This window comes from Coregonus clupeaformis, chromosome 7 (assembly GCF_020615455.1).
Source record: "Coregonus clupeaformis isolate EN_2021a chromosome 7, ASM2061545v1, whole genome shotgun sequence".
NCBI lineage: Eukaryota > Metazoa > Chordata > Actinopteri > Salmoniformes > Salmonidae > Coregonus > Coregonus clupeaformis.
Window position 1 is genome coordinate 23,501,516 of NC_059198.1, and position 19,623 is coordinate 23,521,138.

Below are 19,623 nucleotides of genomic sequence, written 5' to 3' on the forward strand. Positions count from 1 at the left end.
GGAGCATGCAACTTGACGCAAGATGATCCTGATCTTGACATCTTGACAATGTAAGTGGAGTAAATTGCCCAAATCAAGTATACAATGGATTCTACTCACAACCTCTAGAATATTTGGCTTTGAGAAAAATGTGTTACAGTAGACAGTTACAAGCCAGAATCTGTTTAAGTAATATGTACACTCGCATGTAGAGTACATTGCATTGTTAGGAGGTGGCACTGTATTGCCATTTCTCACTTATCTGAGATCCTAACTGTTATGATGTCCCTTGATTATGTTTTAAAAGTTCCTTTAAGTTTTTTTTGCTGTATCCTAGAGACAGTTAACTTTGTGTAGGACACTGCAGCTCCTCTATCTTCATTATACAAGTGTGTGACTCATAAACGATAGGGGCGTTGTAGATTATCCTACGACAGAGGAACCGAACAGACAATGGTGTGGGTTTGTGAAAGAAACGCTCAAGTTCTTTAATCATCACCAAAATGCATCAACAATCAACCAAAACCACAGAACTTTTAATTTGATTAGCTTATGAGGACATTCATCCACGTAAACAATTCTGGCCTAAAGTTTGTTGTTGCAGTATGTTGTAATTAAAGTGTAGGTTTTTCAATCTCTTCTGATTTGTTCAGTTCACTGGGCTGTGCAGCTACGCCCACGCAGATTCCAGGTGAACAGTCAACCCAGGTGGGTGGGCAGCCCTCAGTCGATGTACCTGGACAGAAGCTAATAAGAATGATGTTTTCTGTAGTAACACTACAATTTGATAAGGGATTTAGAATTACACTCCGAATGCTTACGGACATATAGTCCGTTCTGGTTCTACAACTGTTAAACTCTCGAGCTGAGATTATTTTTATGGGATGACTTATGTGTAGGTGAGTGTGTTCAGTAGGCTACACACACACGTCCAGTCATCTGAGTTGTGTGTGTTATGACATAACATAGTCACACTTATGGCTTAGTTGGACTAAGGTTAGTTACCTCGTCTCACAAGCTAGGCAGACGGAAAAGGAGACAAACCAACCAACCAACCAAGGATACAGCACATTGCCCAGGACGACCTAACGACAAGGAATAACGGCCGCTGCCTTGTCACAACCCTATCACACTCCTCCTCCCAGCCCATAATAATATCCATACACCCCAAATAGGAACGCTGGCATCCACTAACTGTTCCCACTCATCTGTAAGAATGAATCATCAGCTTTTATTTGCAGTACAAAATGCAAATGAGGCCTTGCGGCCATCAGTTAGCGTTCCCTCCCTGCATCTCTGTTTGGAGACAATGAGCTAATTAATCACGTAGCTCAACTATAGTGTGAACTGTCCGTTAAAAGACAGCTTCATAGAGAGAAAGAGACGAAACAGAAATAAACCTGTGAATTGGATTTGCAGCAGGTGCAGTGAAGCGAACCTCTGGTGATGTCACAAAGGGACTGGCGGAGTGTTTACATTATGCTGGTTTTGATCTCATGATTGAGAATAACATAAAATAAACAGATTTTAAATAAATGTAAATAGATGTTGAATTAAATTCAATGTAGGGCGCTTGTGAATGTTTCCACAGAGATAGTTGTTGCTGGCACCAAAGTGTTAGTGTGTGTGTGTTGTTGTGGTTGTGTTTTCATGAGAGAGAATCCTGAGGTGTCGTTAAGTTTGAAAAGCAGCTAACGTGGACTCCATGGAAACCAATTAAAGAACAGGTCAAACAGAGGTGTTTCTTGTACAGGTCTCTCTATCAAAGTCCCGTTGTTCAAAAAGAAGAAGACGTTATTGTTTCTCTCCTCCCACCCAGTTCACTACCACACAAAATCCAATTTGAATTCCAGTGAGTTCCCTCACTGACCACAGTTTATTTTAATTGCAGTCGTCCGCAAGTAGGGTGACCCCCTGTTACCCTTTTCTCTCTCTCTCTCTCTCTCTCTCTGTCTCTCTGTCTCTCTGTCTCTCTCTCTCTCTCTCTCTCCTCTCTTTCTGGTTATGACAGTCCATTGTTCCACTGTGTGTAATTGTTAAGACTTCTCCCATCCCTGGACTCTACAATGACCAGTCTGCGTGACGGACAGAACCACACATATTTCCCCCCAGATATAGTGAGGAGTAATGAGTCCCTAGCTCCCCATCCACCCCCACACTGACCTCCCCAGAGAGACGCAGTCAGTCAACTGGTACCTCACAATGTCAAAATGGATTTCATATAGTCTGTAGATTATATTCCAAATGGGTCCTTTGTAGCCTACTGGCCATTGCAATCATAAGTGGATTAGTGGTACCTAAAAGAAGGACTGAAAATGATGGGTAGCCATTTAAAATTAGGAAGCCAAATGTTGATTCATTAATTTGCAGTGTAAAAGTATGCTTGAATGCCTGCATCTTCACACATTGTAAACTTGTAATTCCAATTATCTCCCACCAAATGGTTGTCATCTTGCACCTCTGTGAAACTCAAGGGTTTAGAAATAAGAATAGGATTTGCATAACAAATAAAATAAGCCTCATGCTGCGGGGGGGGGGTGGTAACTCAAGAAAATGTTGTTATCTGTATTATTTATAGCCAAGGAAAGTGCCTCTGGATTTGTATTTTGGGCATCTGTCATGTTCAGGGAGGAGACAGTGGTAGAGCGAATGTCACCAAGACCTGTCCCATACTGTACATCGCCTATAGGGAGATAGTGCCAGTGCTTGTTGTCTTCGTATGGATCCGAGCACATAGACATGGCGTATGTCATTTAGCAGTCACGTAGGCTAGCACGGCATTGACACCCTGTTAGGAGTGAGTGACAGGAAGCAGAGCGGTCTGGGTGACGGCCACTGGAGGAAGTTGACTTCTGACCTTTGGCTAATGAGCATCCCTAGCTCTGACACGCCACAAAAACACATGGTGTAGGAAGGAAGCCACAGCGCTTCAGAATGACACATAAACAAAGTTGCAATTCTGGACTCACTGGTGTAGGGGGGACTTTCTTTAGCATCACAAGCTGCCTGATCTCACGAGCTTACATGAATGTTCGCTGCATGGATATGTACACTGAGTATACCAAACATTAGGAACACCTTCCTAATATTGAGTTTGCCCTAAGAACAGCCTCACTTCGTCGGGGCATGGACTCTACATGACAAGACATGTAGACCTTACAGTGAGCCCTTCCCAACGATGCAGACTAAAAAATAAGAACATATAAACACAAGAGAAATAAAACACAATTTAGAGAAGATGTTTAAGAAAATGGCAAGAGTTCTTCCTTAAAGCCAACCCCTGTGCTAACATGACCAAATGCAGCTATCCTTAGAGTGCTTATTTCTGTTACCAACCATCACTGAAGCTGTGACAGCATCTTCCCACTATGCTAATAGACATCTTTCCGTTGACGTTCACAACTGATTAGGCTGTTTTGAAGTTAAATGAACAGATGAAAAAGTGTGAAAGATGTCTGCTCTCAAAGGTAATTCCCGCTTATACTTATTTAGCTTGTTTCACAGTGAGTTGCAGAGAGAGAGAGAGAGAGAGAGAGAGAGAGAGAGAGAGAGAGAGAGAGAGAGAGAGAGAGAGAGAGAGAGAGAGAGAGAGAGAGAGAGAGAGAGAGAGAGAGAGAGAGAGAGAGAGAGAGAGAGAGAGAGAGAGAGAGAGAGAGAGAGAGAGAGAGAGAGAGAGAGAGAGAGAGAGAGAGAGAGAGAGAGAGAGAGAGAGAGAGAGAGAGAGAGAGAGAGAGAGAGAGAGAGAGAGAAAATATATGAAGGTTTTGTGAGCGTTGGAGCATGCTGTGTGTTTCTCCAAGCCATAACCTCAAGATACGGTTAATCGCTAGCTCTTTATTGTTATTGGCCTACCTAAAAAAAATATATATTTTCAGGAATAATGGTTTCATAAACGTTTAACAACACATTTATCGTCTGCACATTTCTAATATATATATTTTTCTCATACAAACATGTAGGGCTAATTTTATCTAGCCATTGTGTAACATTTAAACTCTTCCCCCTTGTGTTAACATTCCGCCTCTACTTTTCAACTATTCCCCTTTGTGGTATCAGGGGTTATCTGTGTTCATTAGGCTCATTATCACCCTCATTATGCACCTATGAGCTAATTAGGAGAGGATCAATACTGGCCCTGGATGCCCCTCACAGATAGCCCATTAAAGGACCAGATCATTACCAGCGCATCAATGCTGTTTCAAAAGTGTTTTTTGCAGGCCATACACACTGGGATCTGATGGGGATGACACATTGTAAAGGTTTTGGCAAAGTTGATATTTCAGTTTCTGTGTATTCTGATTTTAGAATCCGATTTGAGGGTTGGAAAAAGAAGGTAACCCCAGGGCTGTTTGGAAGGATGGGATATTTACAGACACTTTTAGAACTACTGAGAGCCAGTGAAGATTTGTCATGCTGTCAGATTTACCAGCTTTATGAACTGAGGGGGGATTTGTGATGAATATGAACTAAAAAGGGGGAGTACTGTATATGAACTGAAGGAGGGTTGTGGAGTTGTGTGTCGCATATTAACTGAGGTAGACAAGAAGTGGTATCATAAGAACTGAGCTTGGAGAGGGATTTTATCTTACATCAACCGAACTTTGACTGAACTTGTGGGGTAGAGCCAGTGGATCTTAATACTTTGTAGGGGCATTGCTTTATGGGTGTTCCTTCTCTATGATGTCATCCAACTCAGCTCCCACAGTGTAGAGCAGCGTGCGGAGGGATGACCTCTGGTAACTGCTGTGATCCCAGCCAGTGACCAACTCTCTCTCCGCTTCCAAGCCCCAGCATGGAGTCAATGGATAATACTGCAGCCCAATCACACACATACACACACACACACTCTCTCCTTTACACATACTCACACAAAACTCGGAATGTTATCTCAAGGACTCTCCATTCCATGCTGTGTGTTTTCTAGGTACCAGGCCAGGTTTGGTGAGAGGCTGTCCACGACCGGAGCAGCTTCTGTAGTGTTTACCGGCCCCACAGTACTTAAGGGAGACCCCAGCTGTTTGTCTCCCAGCACCTCCTACACACAACGACAACAGAACAGTGACACACCACTGTGACCGGGGCAGAGAGTGGTGTAATCCTCTCTGGTTACAGTAAAGGTTCTCCAACCGAACAGGTTCACCTTCAGTCCCTGTTTGTTCCTGTAATATGACATTAAGGTTGTACCTTGAAACTGTGAAAGCTATGGAAGGAGGTGGTTTGTCTTCTCGCCCGTCCTTTTCAGGGCGTGAGATGTCGTGCTGGGATGAAAGTTGTTCGGAAGCAGCAGGTAGAGTCATGAGGTATTGACCAGAGAAAAACGAGGTCTCTGTTAACATCACACTAGATCAGTACAGGCCCTGACCTCAGCTGTCATAGAGCTAACAACTGGCTCCCTTCCAGCACAATCTGCTCATTGACTCAAGTCAAAGACACATTTAGAATCATAGTCTAAGGAATTTTGGTCTAATATTGATAACAGTGCCGCTAAATCTATACTAAGCCAGTGCCACTAAATCAGTCTTCCAAGCAGCCCCAAGCCACTGAAGTGATTTAGTGTTTTTTTTGGTAATTCTCCTGAGAGCCATCCAAGGAGTGGATTTAGAGAGTGACGCTACTGTACTGTTTACTTCTATTTATGAAGGTGACGTGCAGACCACTGCAATGGATTGGGAGCTTTTCTGTATGTTGACCTTGCAAGCCGAGGGAATAGGAGAGTTAAGCTTGCAGTGTGTGTCTTCACTGCCTTCTTACCCATGATCCACCAGGATGCGTCCTCCATCACTGACTGTCATCCACTATCTGTTTGTCTTGACAGCAACGTCAGACCAGTAGCTAGGAGACCTGACTGGCCCCAGCATAAACAGATTGACAGCCAGAGAAGAGTCAGCTCCCCTTACTTTCAGAGACATTTCTAGAAAGTCAACTCCTGAATGACCACAGTCTCCGCTGGTCTTCCTTCTAATTAATACCTGGGAAACCAACTGTGTGGACTGGACTCCCTCGCCAATCCCTTGGCCTCCAGGACTATCACTCTCCAGCTGGTGGCTTCTCTCAGGGACGGTTCTGCTTCTCTCAGTGACGGTTCTACTTCTCTCAGGGACGGTTCTGCTTCTCTCAGGGACGGTTCTGCTTCTCTCAGGGACAGTTCTACTTCTCTCAGGGACGGTTCTGCTTCTCTCAGGGACGGTTCTGCTTCTCTCAGTGACGGTTCTGCTTCTCTCAGGGACGGTTCTACTTCTCTCAGGGACGGTTCTACTTCTCTCAGGGACGGTTCTACTTCTCTCAGGGACGGTTCTACTTCTCATGTCTATTAAGTCTCCCAGCCAAGTGGGCCACAGTCGTTTATACAATATATTGTCACGACTTCCTCCGAAGCTGCCTCCTCTCCTGGTTTGGGCAGGCTTCGGCGTTCGTCGTCACCGGCCTTCTAGCCACTGCCGCTCCTCATCTCATCATTACATTTGTTTTGTCTTGTTTATTACACACACCTGGTTCATATCCCCTCATTAGTACTTGTATAAGTGTTCCCTCTGCCCCCTTGTCCTTGTGTGTGATTGTTAATTGTGAGGAGAGTGTAGCTCGGTTGAGCTCCGTGTATTTTGTATTGCCAAGGTATTTTTCCCCATGTGCCTGTTTGTTTCCAGTGCGCCTGTTTTGCGCACTGGACTGTTTGACGCATTTCTGTGTAACTCTGTATTACGGAATCAATTCTGTATTCTGTGATTTACCCTCCTGCGCCTTACTCCTTCAAAACACCCATCACATATATACACTTCACTTACACACAACCAGCTGGTTTTGTGTAACTCTGTCAACAGCTGGTCTCTTCCATTTAGTCCAGACAGCGATGATGAAATCCTTTCACCTGCTCTACCATCCCCTACCTGCTGTACCATCCCCTACCTGCTGTACCATCCCCTACCTGCTCTACCATCCCCTACCTGCTGTACCATCCCCTACCTGCTGTACCATCCCCTACCTGCTGTACCATCCCCTACCTGCTGTACCATCCCCTACCTGCTGTACCATCCCCTACCTGCTCTACCATCCCCTACCTGCTCTACCATCCCCTACCTGCTCTACCATCCCCTACCTGCTGTACCATCCCCTACCTGCTCTACCATCCCCTACCTGCTCTACCATCCCCCTACCTGCTGTACCATCCCCTACCTGCTCTACCATCCCCTACCTGCTCTACCATCCCCTACCTGCTGTACCATCCCCTACCTGCTCTACCATCCCCTACCTGCTCTACCATCCCCTACCTGCTCTACCATCCCCTACCTGCTGTACCATCCCCTACCTGCTCTACCATCCCCTACCTGCTCTACCATCCCCTACCTGCTCTACCATCCCCTACCTGCTCTACTCTCTTTCTCTCAACTCCTGGAGGACTTTTCTCGCTCCCCCCCAACTCACTTCTGATCTTTCTCTCTCTATATATATGTATTTCTCTGTCCCCCTCTCTCTCCATCTCTCTCTCCTCATCTCTTCAAGTGATATTGGGTCAGCTGTGATATGACATAGAAGTGTAAAGCAGCCGGCTAATTTGGGCGTGCTCTTTAGATTCTCCTATCTGACGTCCATGTTTCTGCTGTGAGTCATAGATCATGATGGCTGGAGGCTCCTGCAAGGTGCAGCCACTCACAAGATGTTTAGGTGAGAGACTGAGGAAGGCACCGTAGGCAACACATGTCAGTCTAACCCTAAGGGAGGTACTGTATAAGCCAGCGCTCACGTCACTGATCCTCAACAGTGATGCTCATACATGCGACGCTATAGGCTTTGACAAAGCATGCCCACACCAGTCCACTTTTTATTTGCACATTATTTTGTATTTAATGATGCTGGTTTACGTCAACTAGTGAACAATCAATATGAGCATCCACATTTTCTATTTCCAGCCTTTCTTTACCTCTATTCGCTCTTCAAAATAAAAAATAACTGTCTCAAGAGCTGGGGGGAAATGTTCCCGTGGTAAAGCATATAGAGACAGGTTCATAACTAGTATGGGTGATACAGAGGACCCTGTGGAGCACCCTGTGGTAATTACAGAGCACCCTGTGGTAATTACAGAGCACTCTGTGGTAATTACAGAGCACCCTGTGGTAATTACAGAGCACCCTGTGGTAATTACAGAGCACCCTGTGGTAATTACAGAGCACCCTGTGGTAATTACAGAGCACCCTGTGGTAATTACAGAGCACCCTGTGGTAATTACAGAGCACTCTGTGGTAATTACAGAGCACCAAGTGGTAATTACAGAGCACCCTGTGGTAATTACAGAGCACCCTGTGGAGCACCCTGTGGTAATTACAGAGCACTCTGTGGTAATTACAGAGCACCCTGTGGTAATTACAGAGCACTCTGTGGTAATTACAGAGCACCCTGTGGTAATTACAGAGCACCCTGTGGTAATTACAGAGCACTCTGTGGTAATTACAGAGCACCCTGTGGTAATTACAGAGCACCAAGTGGTAATTACAGAGCACCCTGTGGAGCACTGTGGTAATTACAGAGCACCCTGTGGTAATTACAGAGCACCAAGTGGTAATTACAGAGCACCCTGTGGAGCACTGTGGTAATTACAGAGCACCCTGTGGTAATTACAGAGCACCAAGTGGTAATTACAGAGCACCCTGTGGTAATTACAGAGCACCCTGTGGTAATTACAGAGCACCCTGTGGTAATTACAGAGCACCCTGTGGTAATTACAGAGCACCAAGTGGTAATTACAGAGCACCCTGTGGAGCACTGTGGTAATTACAGAGCACCCTGTGGTAATTACAGAGCACCAAGTGGTAATTACAGAGCACCAAGTGGTAATTACAGAGCACCCTGTGGTAATTACAGAGCACCAAGTGGTAATTACAGAAGACCCTGTGGAGCACTGTGGTAATTACAGAGCACCCTGTGGTAATTACAGAGCACCAAGTGGTAATTACAGAGCACCAAGTGGTAATTACAGAGCACCCTGTGGAGCACCCTGTGGTAATTACAGAGCACCCTGTGGTAATTACAGAGCACCCTGTGGTAATCTATACAAACCACTATATTGTATATAATGATACCAGGGGCTGACATGCTGTTTGAATAACAAAAGAAGCAGCTATACCATTCTTTTAGAGAGACAATGTGTGTGTGTGTTTGTGTGAAGCCACTTTAGCGCCTCATTAAGATTCCCCTCCTCACACTACCTGCAGCACATATAGCAGCATCACTGGTAGGCTCATTTCCATAGCTGTCAGAACCTTGGCTCTCACAGGGCGAGTCTCACACCGGATATAATTAGTGGGGTCCAAAAATATTTTGAAAATAGCACGTGGGGAGCAACACAGTCAGTCTGTATGTATAGAGGTTAAATTGGGGGTGTCATGGAAAAATTATGGCAAGTGTGGATAAATGTCAACAGGTACAACTTGATCAAATGTAATAGATATAACGTCTCAACATTGTTACCTCTGTTCGTCCCTCTATTCTCTCTGCTCCTTCCACAGAAGACTGCTGTAATATTGGGTATTCATGTGGAACATCACAGCCAAGCTCTCTGAAAAGAGAAGGCCTTATTGAGTATCAGTTATTCTGCCAAAAACTAATACACAGACCCTGAAAACACAGGGACAGTGAGTTGGTTGTGCCATGCTTTAGAGGTCTCATTGGACATTACATTTACATTTTAGTCATTTAGCAGACGCTCTTATCCAGAGCAACTTACAGTTAGTGAGTGCATACATTATTTTTGTATTTCTTCATACTGGCCCCCCGTGGGAATTGAACCCACAACCCTGGCGTTGCAAACGCCATGCTCTACCAACTGAGCTACATCCCTGCCGGCCATTCCCTCCCCTACCCTGGACGACGCTGGGCCAATTGTGCGCCGCATCAGGTATGCATTAAATAATATGCTACTTTGATCGTGATACAATCAAGTGGCGCAGTGGTCTAAGGCACTGCATCGCAGTGCTAGCTGTGCCACTAGAGATCCTGGTTTGAATCCAGGCTCTGTCGTAGCCGGCCGCGACCGGGAGACCCATGGGGCGGCGCACAATTGGCCCAGCGTCGTCCAGGGTAGGGGAGGGAATGGCCGGCAGGGATGTAGCTCAGTTGGTAGAGCATGGCGTTTGCAACGCCAGGGTTGTGGGTTTGATTCCCACGGGGGGCCAGTATAAAAAATTAATAATGAATGCACTCACTAACTGTAAGTTGCTCTGGATAAGAGCGTCTGCTAAATGACTAAAATGTAAATGTAAGTAATAGAATCCAACTATTCACTTTGTTCAAGTGAAAGGCTGTATTAAAATACAACTTTTTTTGTTGTTGTTGCCATGACTCAAGACAATGGCACCACCTAGTGGACACATGTGGAAGAAAATAAAATTGAATGGGGAAATTTAAACCCGGAAATAAATGAATGACCTTTTCACGTGACCTGAAACATACGCCGGACCAGTTCTTTATTATACCTCAGCGCTTGGGACGGACATGCTTTCAGAAATCCAAAATGGCTGCGTGCAGTATAGAAGACGTGCTTGCTAAAGCTGAACAAGATGAGGCTGAAAAACTCAAAAGTATCACCGTTCAGAAAGAACTGGACCTCGAGTTTGACATCGGAAACTTGGTCGCATACGACAAGAACCGTATTGACATTCGACAGTTCCGCGAACAGAAGAAAGACGATTTTCTGCGTTCGCTAGCTCGTGACAACACGCAGCTCCTGGTCAACGAGATATGGAAGCATCCCACTGAGAGAGTTGATGAGGTAATCGTAGTCAAATTACCCGAGCCGACCACTCTACTGCCGAGAGAGAAGCCCCCACCAAAGCCCAGGCCCCCAACCAAATGGGAGGAATTCGCCAAACTGAAGGGGATCCAAAAGAAGAAGAAAACTAACCTGGTATGGGATGATGTTGCTAAAGAGTGGAAGCGGCGTTGGGGCTACAAGCGTGTCAATGATGGCACAAAAGAGTGGCTGATTGAGGTTCCCGAAACAGCAGACCCTAACGAGGACCAATTCGCCAAACGCAATAAAGCAAAGAAGGAGAAGGTGGCAAAGAACGAGCTGCATCGCCTGAGGAACATAGCCAGGGCACAGAAGATCAAAGTACCAGGTGTTGGACTCACACCGACCGCCCAGCAATCCAAAACTGACCTGGTTAGGGCAGTCAATGTGGCCAAGTCATCCACCGCTTCCGCAGGTAAATTCCAAGACCGCTTACCGAAGGAGAAAGCTCCCAGAAACACCGGAAAGAAGAGGAAATTCCAGCCCGTCATCGGTAACTTTTCCAATGAAAAGCAGAGGCAGCTGGATCTGCTGAAAGTGATGGACAGTAAGAAACCTCGTCTGGACGTCAACAAAGCTGTAAACAAACAAATGCGAGAGGATGACCGAGAGGAGTCTGCAGCCAAATTTAAGAAGGGGGGAAAGAAGGGACGGAAGGGTGGTAACTTCTCTGGGAAAGGAAAGGGTGGTGGTGGGAAGGGTAAAGGAAGAGCAGGGGGTAAAGGTCAAGGACCACCTGGAGGTAAAAAAGGAGCTGGGAAACCAGGGAAGCGCTAAGGACCGTTTGGAACTTTGCATGTCATGCATCATAAGTGCCTTGTCTCCAATGTATCTGACTGCACAGTATGAACTGACTGCTTCATTATGTCTCCCACCTGCATCTTGTCATGTTTCTGGGAGCGATGTGTGTTCTGTTTCTCCTTTATGCAGGTCAGGTGCAATAGGAGTGGAAGAGGGGAGGGGTCTTTTGTCCTGTCATGCAAATTTAAAAATGGATCACCCATGATGTTGTGTGAAATGGTATATGATCTTTATTTACCTCATCAGTCCTTAATTTGTTATATATATTTGTCAATGCAATGTGTAACTTTTGGGTACAGGGTTTGATATTTTAACCCAAATTAAAATCAACTTCATAAATATATGCTGTTGTTTTGAATATTTTGTAAGAATGTAGGGTACAGTACATTGGTACTGAACACAATAGCAAATGCCACATCTTCACCACTGCCACTGGTCTGTAAGCATCAAAACAAATATTTTAGGGTCATTTTAAAGGATGTGGGTCAACCAAGAAAAGCCTGTCTGTCTCTGCTGCTATTTTTCCTTTTGTCATGTCCTCCACTGAAGATCGACCAGTCATTATGTAGGTTTTCCCACTGCACGTGTATGACAGACGGGGTGCGCGCAACACTTTGGGGCAGAGAGGAGAGGGGAGGGGTGAACAGATCCTGTAGAAAAGTGCTTTGGAATCCACAATTGTGGCTGCATGTCAGTATGAATGTGCCATAGTAGTAAACTGCCTCTCAGTCCCACCAAGCAATAAGGGCCAGATGGAATCGGCAGAGGCCTGCCCAGAAACGATACAAAATCTTAACAAATACAATTGTACTGCATACAGACAATGCTGTAAAGTAGTTAATTGATACAAAAATGTTACCTGGAATCAGATTAAGCCTATTCCTACACTTAAAAATCATTTGAACATACATTTAGGCAGGAGTGGACTAATCATGGTCTGGGAAACTGACCCTTTTATTTATTTATTTTTATTTCACCTTTATTTAACCAGGTAAGCCAGTTGAGAACAAGTTCTCATTTACAACTGCGACCTGGCCAAGATAAAGCAAAGCAGTGCGATAAAAACAACAACACAGAGTTACATATGGGGTAAAACAAAACAAAGTCAAAAATACAACAGAAATAAGTATATATACAGTGTGTGCAAATGTAGCAAGTTATGGAGGTAAGGCAATAAATAGGCTATAGTGCAAAATAATTACAATTAGTATTAACACTGGAATGATAGATGTGCAAGAGATGATGTGCAAATAGAGATACTGGTGTACAAATGAGCAAAATAAATAACAATATAGGGATGAGGTAGTTGGGCGGGCTAATTTCAGATGGGCTGTGTACAGGTGCAGTGATCGGTAAGCTGCTCTGACAACTGATGCTTAAAGTTAGTGAGGGAGATAAGTGTCTCCAGCTTCAGAGATTTTTGCAATTTGTTCCAGTCATTGGCAGCAGAGAACTGGAAGGAATGGCGGCCAAAGGAGGTGTTGGCTTTGGGGATGACCAGTGAGATATACCTGCTGGAGCGCATACTACGGGTGGGTGTTGCTATGGTGACCATGAGCTAAGATGAGGCGGGGATTTGCCTAGCAGTGATTTATAGATGGCCTGGAGCCAGTGGGTTTGGCGACGAATATGTAGTGAGGACCAGCCAACAAGAGCGTACAGGTCACAGTGGTGGGTAGTATATGGGGCTTTGGAGACAAAACGGATGGCACTGTGATAGACTACATCCAATTTGCTGAGTAGAGTGTTGGAGGCTATTTTGTAAATGACATCGCCGAAGTCAAGGATCGGTAGGATAGTCAATTTTACGAGGGCATGTTTGGCAGCATGAGTGAAGGAGGCTTTGTTGCGAAATAGGAAACCGATTCTAGATTTAACTTTGGATTGGAGATTCTTAATGTGAGTCTGGAAGGAGAGTTTACAGTCTAACCAGACACCTAGATATTTGTAGTTGTCCACATACTCTAGGTCAGACCCGTCGAGAGTAGTGATTCTAGTCGGGTGGGCGGGTGCAAGCAGCGTTCGGTTGAAGAGCATGCATTTAGTTTTACTAGTGTTTAAGAGCAGTTGGAGGCTACTGAAGGAGTGTTGTATGGCATTGAAGCTCGTTTGGAGGTTTGTTAACACAGTTTCCAATGAAGGCCCAGATGTATACAAAATGGTGTCGTCTGCGTAGAGGTGGATGTGAGAGTCACCAGCAGCAAGAGCGACGTCATTGATATACACAGAGAAAAGAGTCGGCCCGAGAATTGAACCCTGTGGCACCCCCATAGAGACTGCCATAGGTCCAGACAACAGGCCCTCCGATTTGACACATTGAACTCTATCAGAGAAGTAGTTGGTGAACCAGGCGAGGCAGTCATTTGAGAAAACAAGGCTATTTAGTCTGCCAATAAGAATGCGGTGGTTGACAGAGTCGAAATCCTTGGCCAGGTCAATGAAAACGGCTGCACAGTACTGTCTATTATCGATCGCGGTTATAACCTGTAAGTGGTGTCATATGATGATGTAAACAGAGAGCCTGTCTGTCTCTAATGCATTGCATGTTAATTTTTTTTATTTTACCTTTATTTAACTAGGCAAGTCAGTTAAGAACAAATTCTTATTTACAATGACGGCCTACACCGGCCATGTAGACCTAATGACCAAGAATAGAGGTGTTGTAATTGGACTTTCCTAGAAACATACAGGACAGGAGCTGGGCCTGCTTATCAGATTAGCTGTGCTGTTGGTTATATAAAACAGGCTTTGACCCCAGTGAGATAGGTGCCTTTTCAGGTCAGCTTTCCATTCACCTGGCCAGGACCTTACACCTGGACACACCAATCAAGAAGAGACCCACGCAGAGAAACCACACCCACGTGTGCCTGGGATCTGAATTAATAGTCTGCTGCTGCAAGGCAAAATGTGAAACTAAATTATATTTTCAATGAATATGAAATACATACCTCGATTGGCAGCTCTTCATTATGTATAGCCAAAGTTATTTTCATAATGCATTAGGTACTGTACATCTGGTCAAAATGACATCAAATAACTGTCCATGCAGAAATAGTGGGGCAAGCTGAATTGTATCCTATTCCCTTCGGGGAGTACTTTTATCCAGAGCCTGATATGCCTGTACTCAAGCATCACTCGGCTATAGTCTAGGGCAGAGGTCCCCAATTAAATTAAGCTGTGGGCCGATTTTTCCTTGAGCAGATGGTACGCGGGTTGGAACATAGTTATAAATAATTTGAACACTGCAAATTCACCGCAAGAATTCCAAACAGATATAGTATTTGACAAAAACAGAATAATTTCAAACCTTGATTACATTGGGATTCGATCACATATGCCTCTATTTATACGTGGGAATACTTGGGAACAGATTTCCTGGTGATTTTACAGTCATTTATATCAACAACTAAAAAATGTAGCTCAGAAAACTTGGGGGGCCAAATAAAATCACTCGCGGGGGTGCTGGGGCCTCCCCTGGGTGCACATTTTGGTTTTTGCCCTAGCACTACACAGCTGATTCAAATCATCAACACTTGATTATGAGTTGGTTATTTGAATCAGCTGTGTAGTGCTAGGGCAAAAACCAAAACCTGCACCCAGGGGAGAGCCCCAGGGGAGAGTTTGGGAAACCCTGGTCTAAAGGAACAAAATCTGGAACGTGTTGCGTGCAGAACAAGGGAAAACTGAGGAGCGATTGAATTGAAGTTAGAGGTTAGTGTGTGTAATCTATAGGTACTTTAACGCTAATACAAGGCTAAGGAAGACAATGAGGTTAATCGTCTGTCAGATCCATTTACCAGGTGTGTCTTAACTTCTGCTCTGCTACTAAACTACGCACCGCTATCACACACACCACATCTCCCCTTTGAAAGCAGAGCTAATTCTCAGCCCGTTTGGCTCCAGACAGGCAGCCAGAGTCAGATCTATTTTCACTCTCTATCAGACCAAATACACTGTAAATAGGCAAATCAACACGCAAGGGTGAAGTTCATGGTTCTATTTTGAGTTCTAGAGCTCTCCATTGTGAATGCAAGTGTTCTTGCATTCTCTCTTGCATATCATGCCCAGAGACACAGATGCATCTTAGCTCTAGATAGACTTTTTTAATGTCTATTCATTTTACCAAATTCAATGGAGAGTTGACAATTCATTTGCTCGTCTCATCAACTTTCTCAAGCCTTTACCCTTCCAAATAACCTGTTCGAATGCACTTGTCAATACAAGAACATACTGTAATTCTTACAATAGACAGATTGGGCACAATGAGACAGATAGGGTTGTATATATCCACCACATTATTGCTCTTTCAGAGATGTGGTGTGTTTTGTTTCTGACTGAATGCATAATCTCCCACATTTTTGATGGATGGTGTTTGACTGCTGTCACAAGCCAGCAGCAAAGCCCCTATGGACTGGGGAGGGAGGGGGCCAAGGCTCTAACTAACCACCATCTGTTGACTGACTGGTCCATCTCCAGACCCACCCAGTCAAAAACCCATTCATCTCATGCCTATTCTGGCCACTGCTGGGAAATGGGGACACACACCACACACATCGTAATTGGTCAAAATCAATCAACCGCCCTGAAGTGAAATTATTAATTCTGATCTATGTTGGGGCAGGGAACCAAGGCATCAGTCCGACGCCACCTCATGCCTGTAGCCAGATGGAGGGAGGACAATAGGCAAATGATTAAATCAAATGTATTTATAAAGCCCTTTTACATCAGCAGATGTCACAAAGTGCTTATACAGAAACCCAGCCTAAAACCCCAAACGTCAAGCAATGCAGATGTAGAAGCACGGTGGCTAGGAAAAACTCCCTAGAAAGGCAGGAACCAGGCTCTGAGGGGTGGCCAGTCCTCTTCTGGCTGTGCCAGGTGGAGATTATAAGAGTGCATGGCCATTAAGGCCAGATTGTTCTTCAAGATGTTCAAACGTTCTTTTACATTTACGTCATTTAGCAGACGCTCTTATCCAGAGCGACTTACAGTTAGTGAGTGCATACATTATTATTTGTATTTATTTTTCATACTGGCCCCCCGTGGGAATCGAACCCACAACCCTGGCATTGCAAACGCCATGCTCTACCAACTGAGCTACATCCCTGCCGGCCATTCCCTCCCCTACCCTGGACGATGCTGGGCCAATTGAGCGCCGCCCCATGGCTAACCAGCAAGGTCAAATAATAATGTCAGTGGTTGTAGAGGTTGCAGCAGGTAAGCACCTCAGGAGTAAATGTCAGTTGGCTTTTCATAGCCGAGCATTCAGAGGTCGAGACAGCAGGTGCGGTAGAGAGAGAGAGAGAGGGGGGCATTTGCCATTTAGCAGACGCTTTTATCCAAAGCGACTTACAGTCATGTGCGCATACATTTTTACGTATGGGTGGTCCCGGGGATCGAACACACTACCCTGGCGTTACAAGCGCCATGCTCTACCAATTGAGCTACAGAGGACCACAAGCAATGACAGAGCGGCATGGACTAAGATACAGTAGAATATTATAGAATAGAATGCAGTATATACATACGAGATGAGTAGTGCAAGATATGTAAACATTATTAAAATGACTGTAAACATTATTAAAGTGACTAGTGTTCCATTTCTTAAAGTGGCCAGTGATTTCAATAGGCAGCAGCAGCCTCTAATGTGCTAGTGATGGCTATTTAACAGTCTGATGGCCTTGAGATAGAAGCTGTTTTTCATTCTCTCGGTCCCAGCTTTGATGCACCTGTACTGACCTCGCCTTCTGGATGATAGCGGGGTGAACAGGCAGTGGCTCGGGTGGTTAATGTCCTTGATTATCTTTTTGGCCTTCCTGTGACATCGGGTGCTGTATGTGTCTTGGAGGGCGGGTAGTTTGCCCCCGATAATGTGTTCGGCATTCGAACCACCCTCTGGAGAGCACTGCGGTTGCGGGTGGTGCAGTTGCCATACCAGGTGGTGATACAGCCCGACAGGATGCTCTCAATTGTGCATCTGTAAAAGTTTTTGAGAGTTTTAGGTGCCAAGCCAAATTTCTTCAGCCTCCTGAGGTTGAAGAGGCTCTGTTGCGCCTTCTTCACCACACTGTCTGCGTGGGTGGACCATTTCGGTTTGTCGGTGATGTGTGCCAAGGAACTTGAAGCTTTCCACCTTCTCCACTGCGGTCCCGTCGATGTGGATAGGGGGGTGCACCCTCTGCTGTTTCCTGAAGTCCACGATCATCTCCTTTGTTTTGTTGACGTTGAGTGAGAGGTTATTTTCCTGACAGCAAACTCCCAGAGCCCTCACCTCCCACTGTAGGCAGTCTCGTCATTGTTGGTAATCAAGACTACTACTGTTGTGTCGTCTGCAAACTTGATGATTGAGTTGGAGGCGTGCTTGGCCACGCAGTCATGGGTGAACAGGGAGTACAGGAGGGGGCTGAGCACGCACCCTTGTGGGGCCCCAGTGTTGAGGATCAGCGAAGTGGAGATGTTGTTTCCTACCTTCACCACCAGGGGGCAGCCCGTCATGAAGTCCAGGACCCAGTTGCACAGGGCGGGGTTCAGACCCAGGGCCTCGAGCTTAATGATGAGCGGGTGACGTTGGTGTCAAGCACCATAATGCAGTCAAGCACCAAAAATGGATTGTAAATATACAGTGCATTCGGAAAGTATTCAGACCCCTTGACTTTTTCTGAATGCCAAGCGTCACATCTGGAGGAAACCTGGCACCATCCCTACAGTGAAGCATGGTGGTGGCAGCATCATGCTGTGGGGATGTTTCTCAGCAGCAGTGACTGGGACACTAGTCAGGATCGAGGGAATGATGAACGGAGCAAAGTACAGAGAGATCCTTGATGAAACCTGCTCCAGAGAGCTCAGGACCTCAGACTGGAGTGAAGGTTCACCTTCCAACAGGACAACGACCCTAAGCACACAGCCAAGACAACGCAGGAGTGGCTTTGGGACAAGTCTCTGAATGTCCTTGAGTGGCCCAGCCAGAGCCCAGACTTGAACCCGATCAAACATCTCTGGAGAGACCTGAAAATAGCTGTGCAGTGACGCTCCCCATCCAACCTGACAGAGCTTGCGAGGATCTGCAGAGAAGAATGGGAGAAACTCCACAAATATTGGTGTGCCAAGCTTGTAGCGTCATACCCAAGAAGACTCGAGGCTGTAATCGCTGCCAAAGGTGCTTCAACAAAGTACTGAGTAAAGGGTCTGAATACTTATGTAAATGTGATATTTCCGGGTTCATTTATTTTTTGCTAACATTTCTAAAAACCAGTTTTTGCTTTGTCATTATGGGGTATTGTGTGTAGATTGAGGAGAATTACAAAAAAAATCCATTTTAGAATAAGGCTGTAACGTTAACAAAATGTGGAAAAAGTCAAGGGGTCTGAATACTTTCCGAATGCGCTGTAATTGTCCCATACAGTATTTGACTAGAACATGAAATGCATATGTTTTTGTATGCAATGGCAGGTTGTGAGCATGTTGAGAAATATGTCAGTCTTACAGTTTCATTATCCTTATACAGTACATACTGTACAAATCATCAGAAATAGGGGTATTGTAAAGCAGATGTCTACTGTAAAAACGTAGCATGGTGTTGTATGCCATTTCTGCCCCATGCAACATTGTACAAGATCACCTTTTCTATGTGTCTTGTCAACTGATACAGTATCGCCTGTCTCTCTGCTTGAAATTCATCAACTTACAGTGTATCAATGAAATTCTTATAAGTAGTGGAAGATATTGTACAACCCAGGTATTTCAGTAGGGCATTGTACACTACACTGTAATTCCAAATGGTAACAGATATAATGACTCTTTCCACTTTGTCCTATTGAAACACACTGGCTGATGGAGAATGAATATGTAGTATTTACAGCCATACACTGAGTGTACAAAACATTAGGAACACCTTCCTAATATTGCGTTGTACCCCTTTTTTTCAGAACAGCCTCAATTCGTCGGGCATGGACTCTACAAGGTGTCAAAAGTGTTCCACAGGGATGCTGGCCCATGTTGACTCCAATGCTTCGCACAGTTGTGTCAAGTTGGCTGGATGTCCTTTGGGTGGTGGACCATTTTTG

General features: G+C 45.1%; 1 protein-coding gene across 1 annotated transcript; it reads left to right on the plus strand.

Moving 5' to 3' along the window:
- Window positions 1-10,437: 10,437 nt before the first annotated feature.
- On the plus strand, window positions 10,438-11,901 carry LOC121569237 (ribosome biogenesis regulatory protein homolog). Its single transcript, XM_041880034.2, has one exon. The coding sequence runs from the start codon at window positions 10,481-10,483 to the stop codon at window positions 11,534-11,536; it is 1,056 nt and encodes a 351-aa protein (XP_041735968.1). The 5' UTR covers window positions 10,438-10,480; the 3' UTR covers window positions 11,537-11,901.
- Window positions 11,902-19,623: the final 7,722 nt, after the last annotated feature.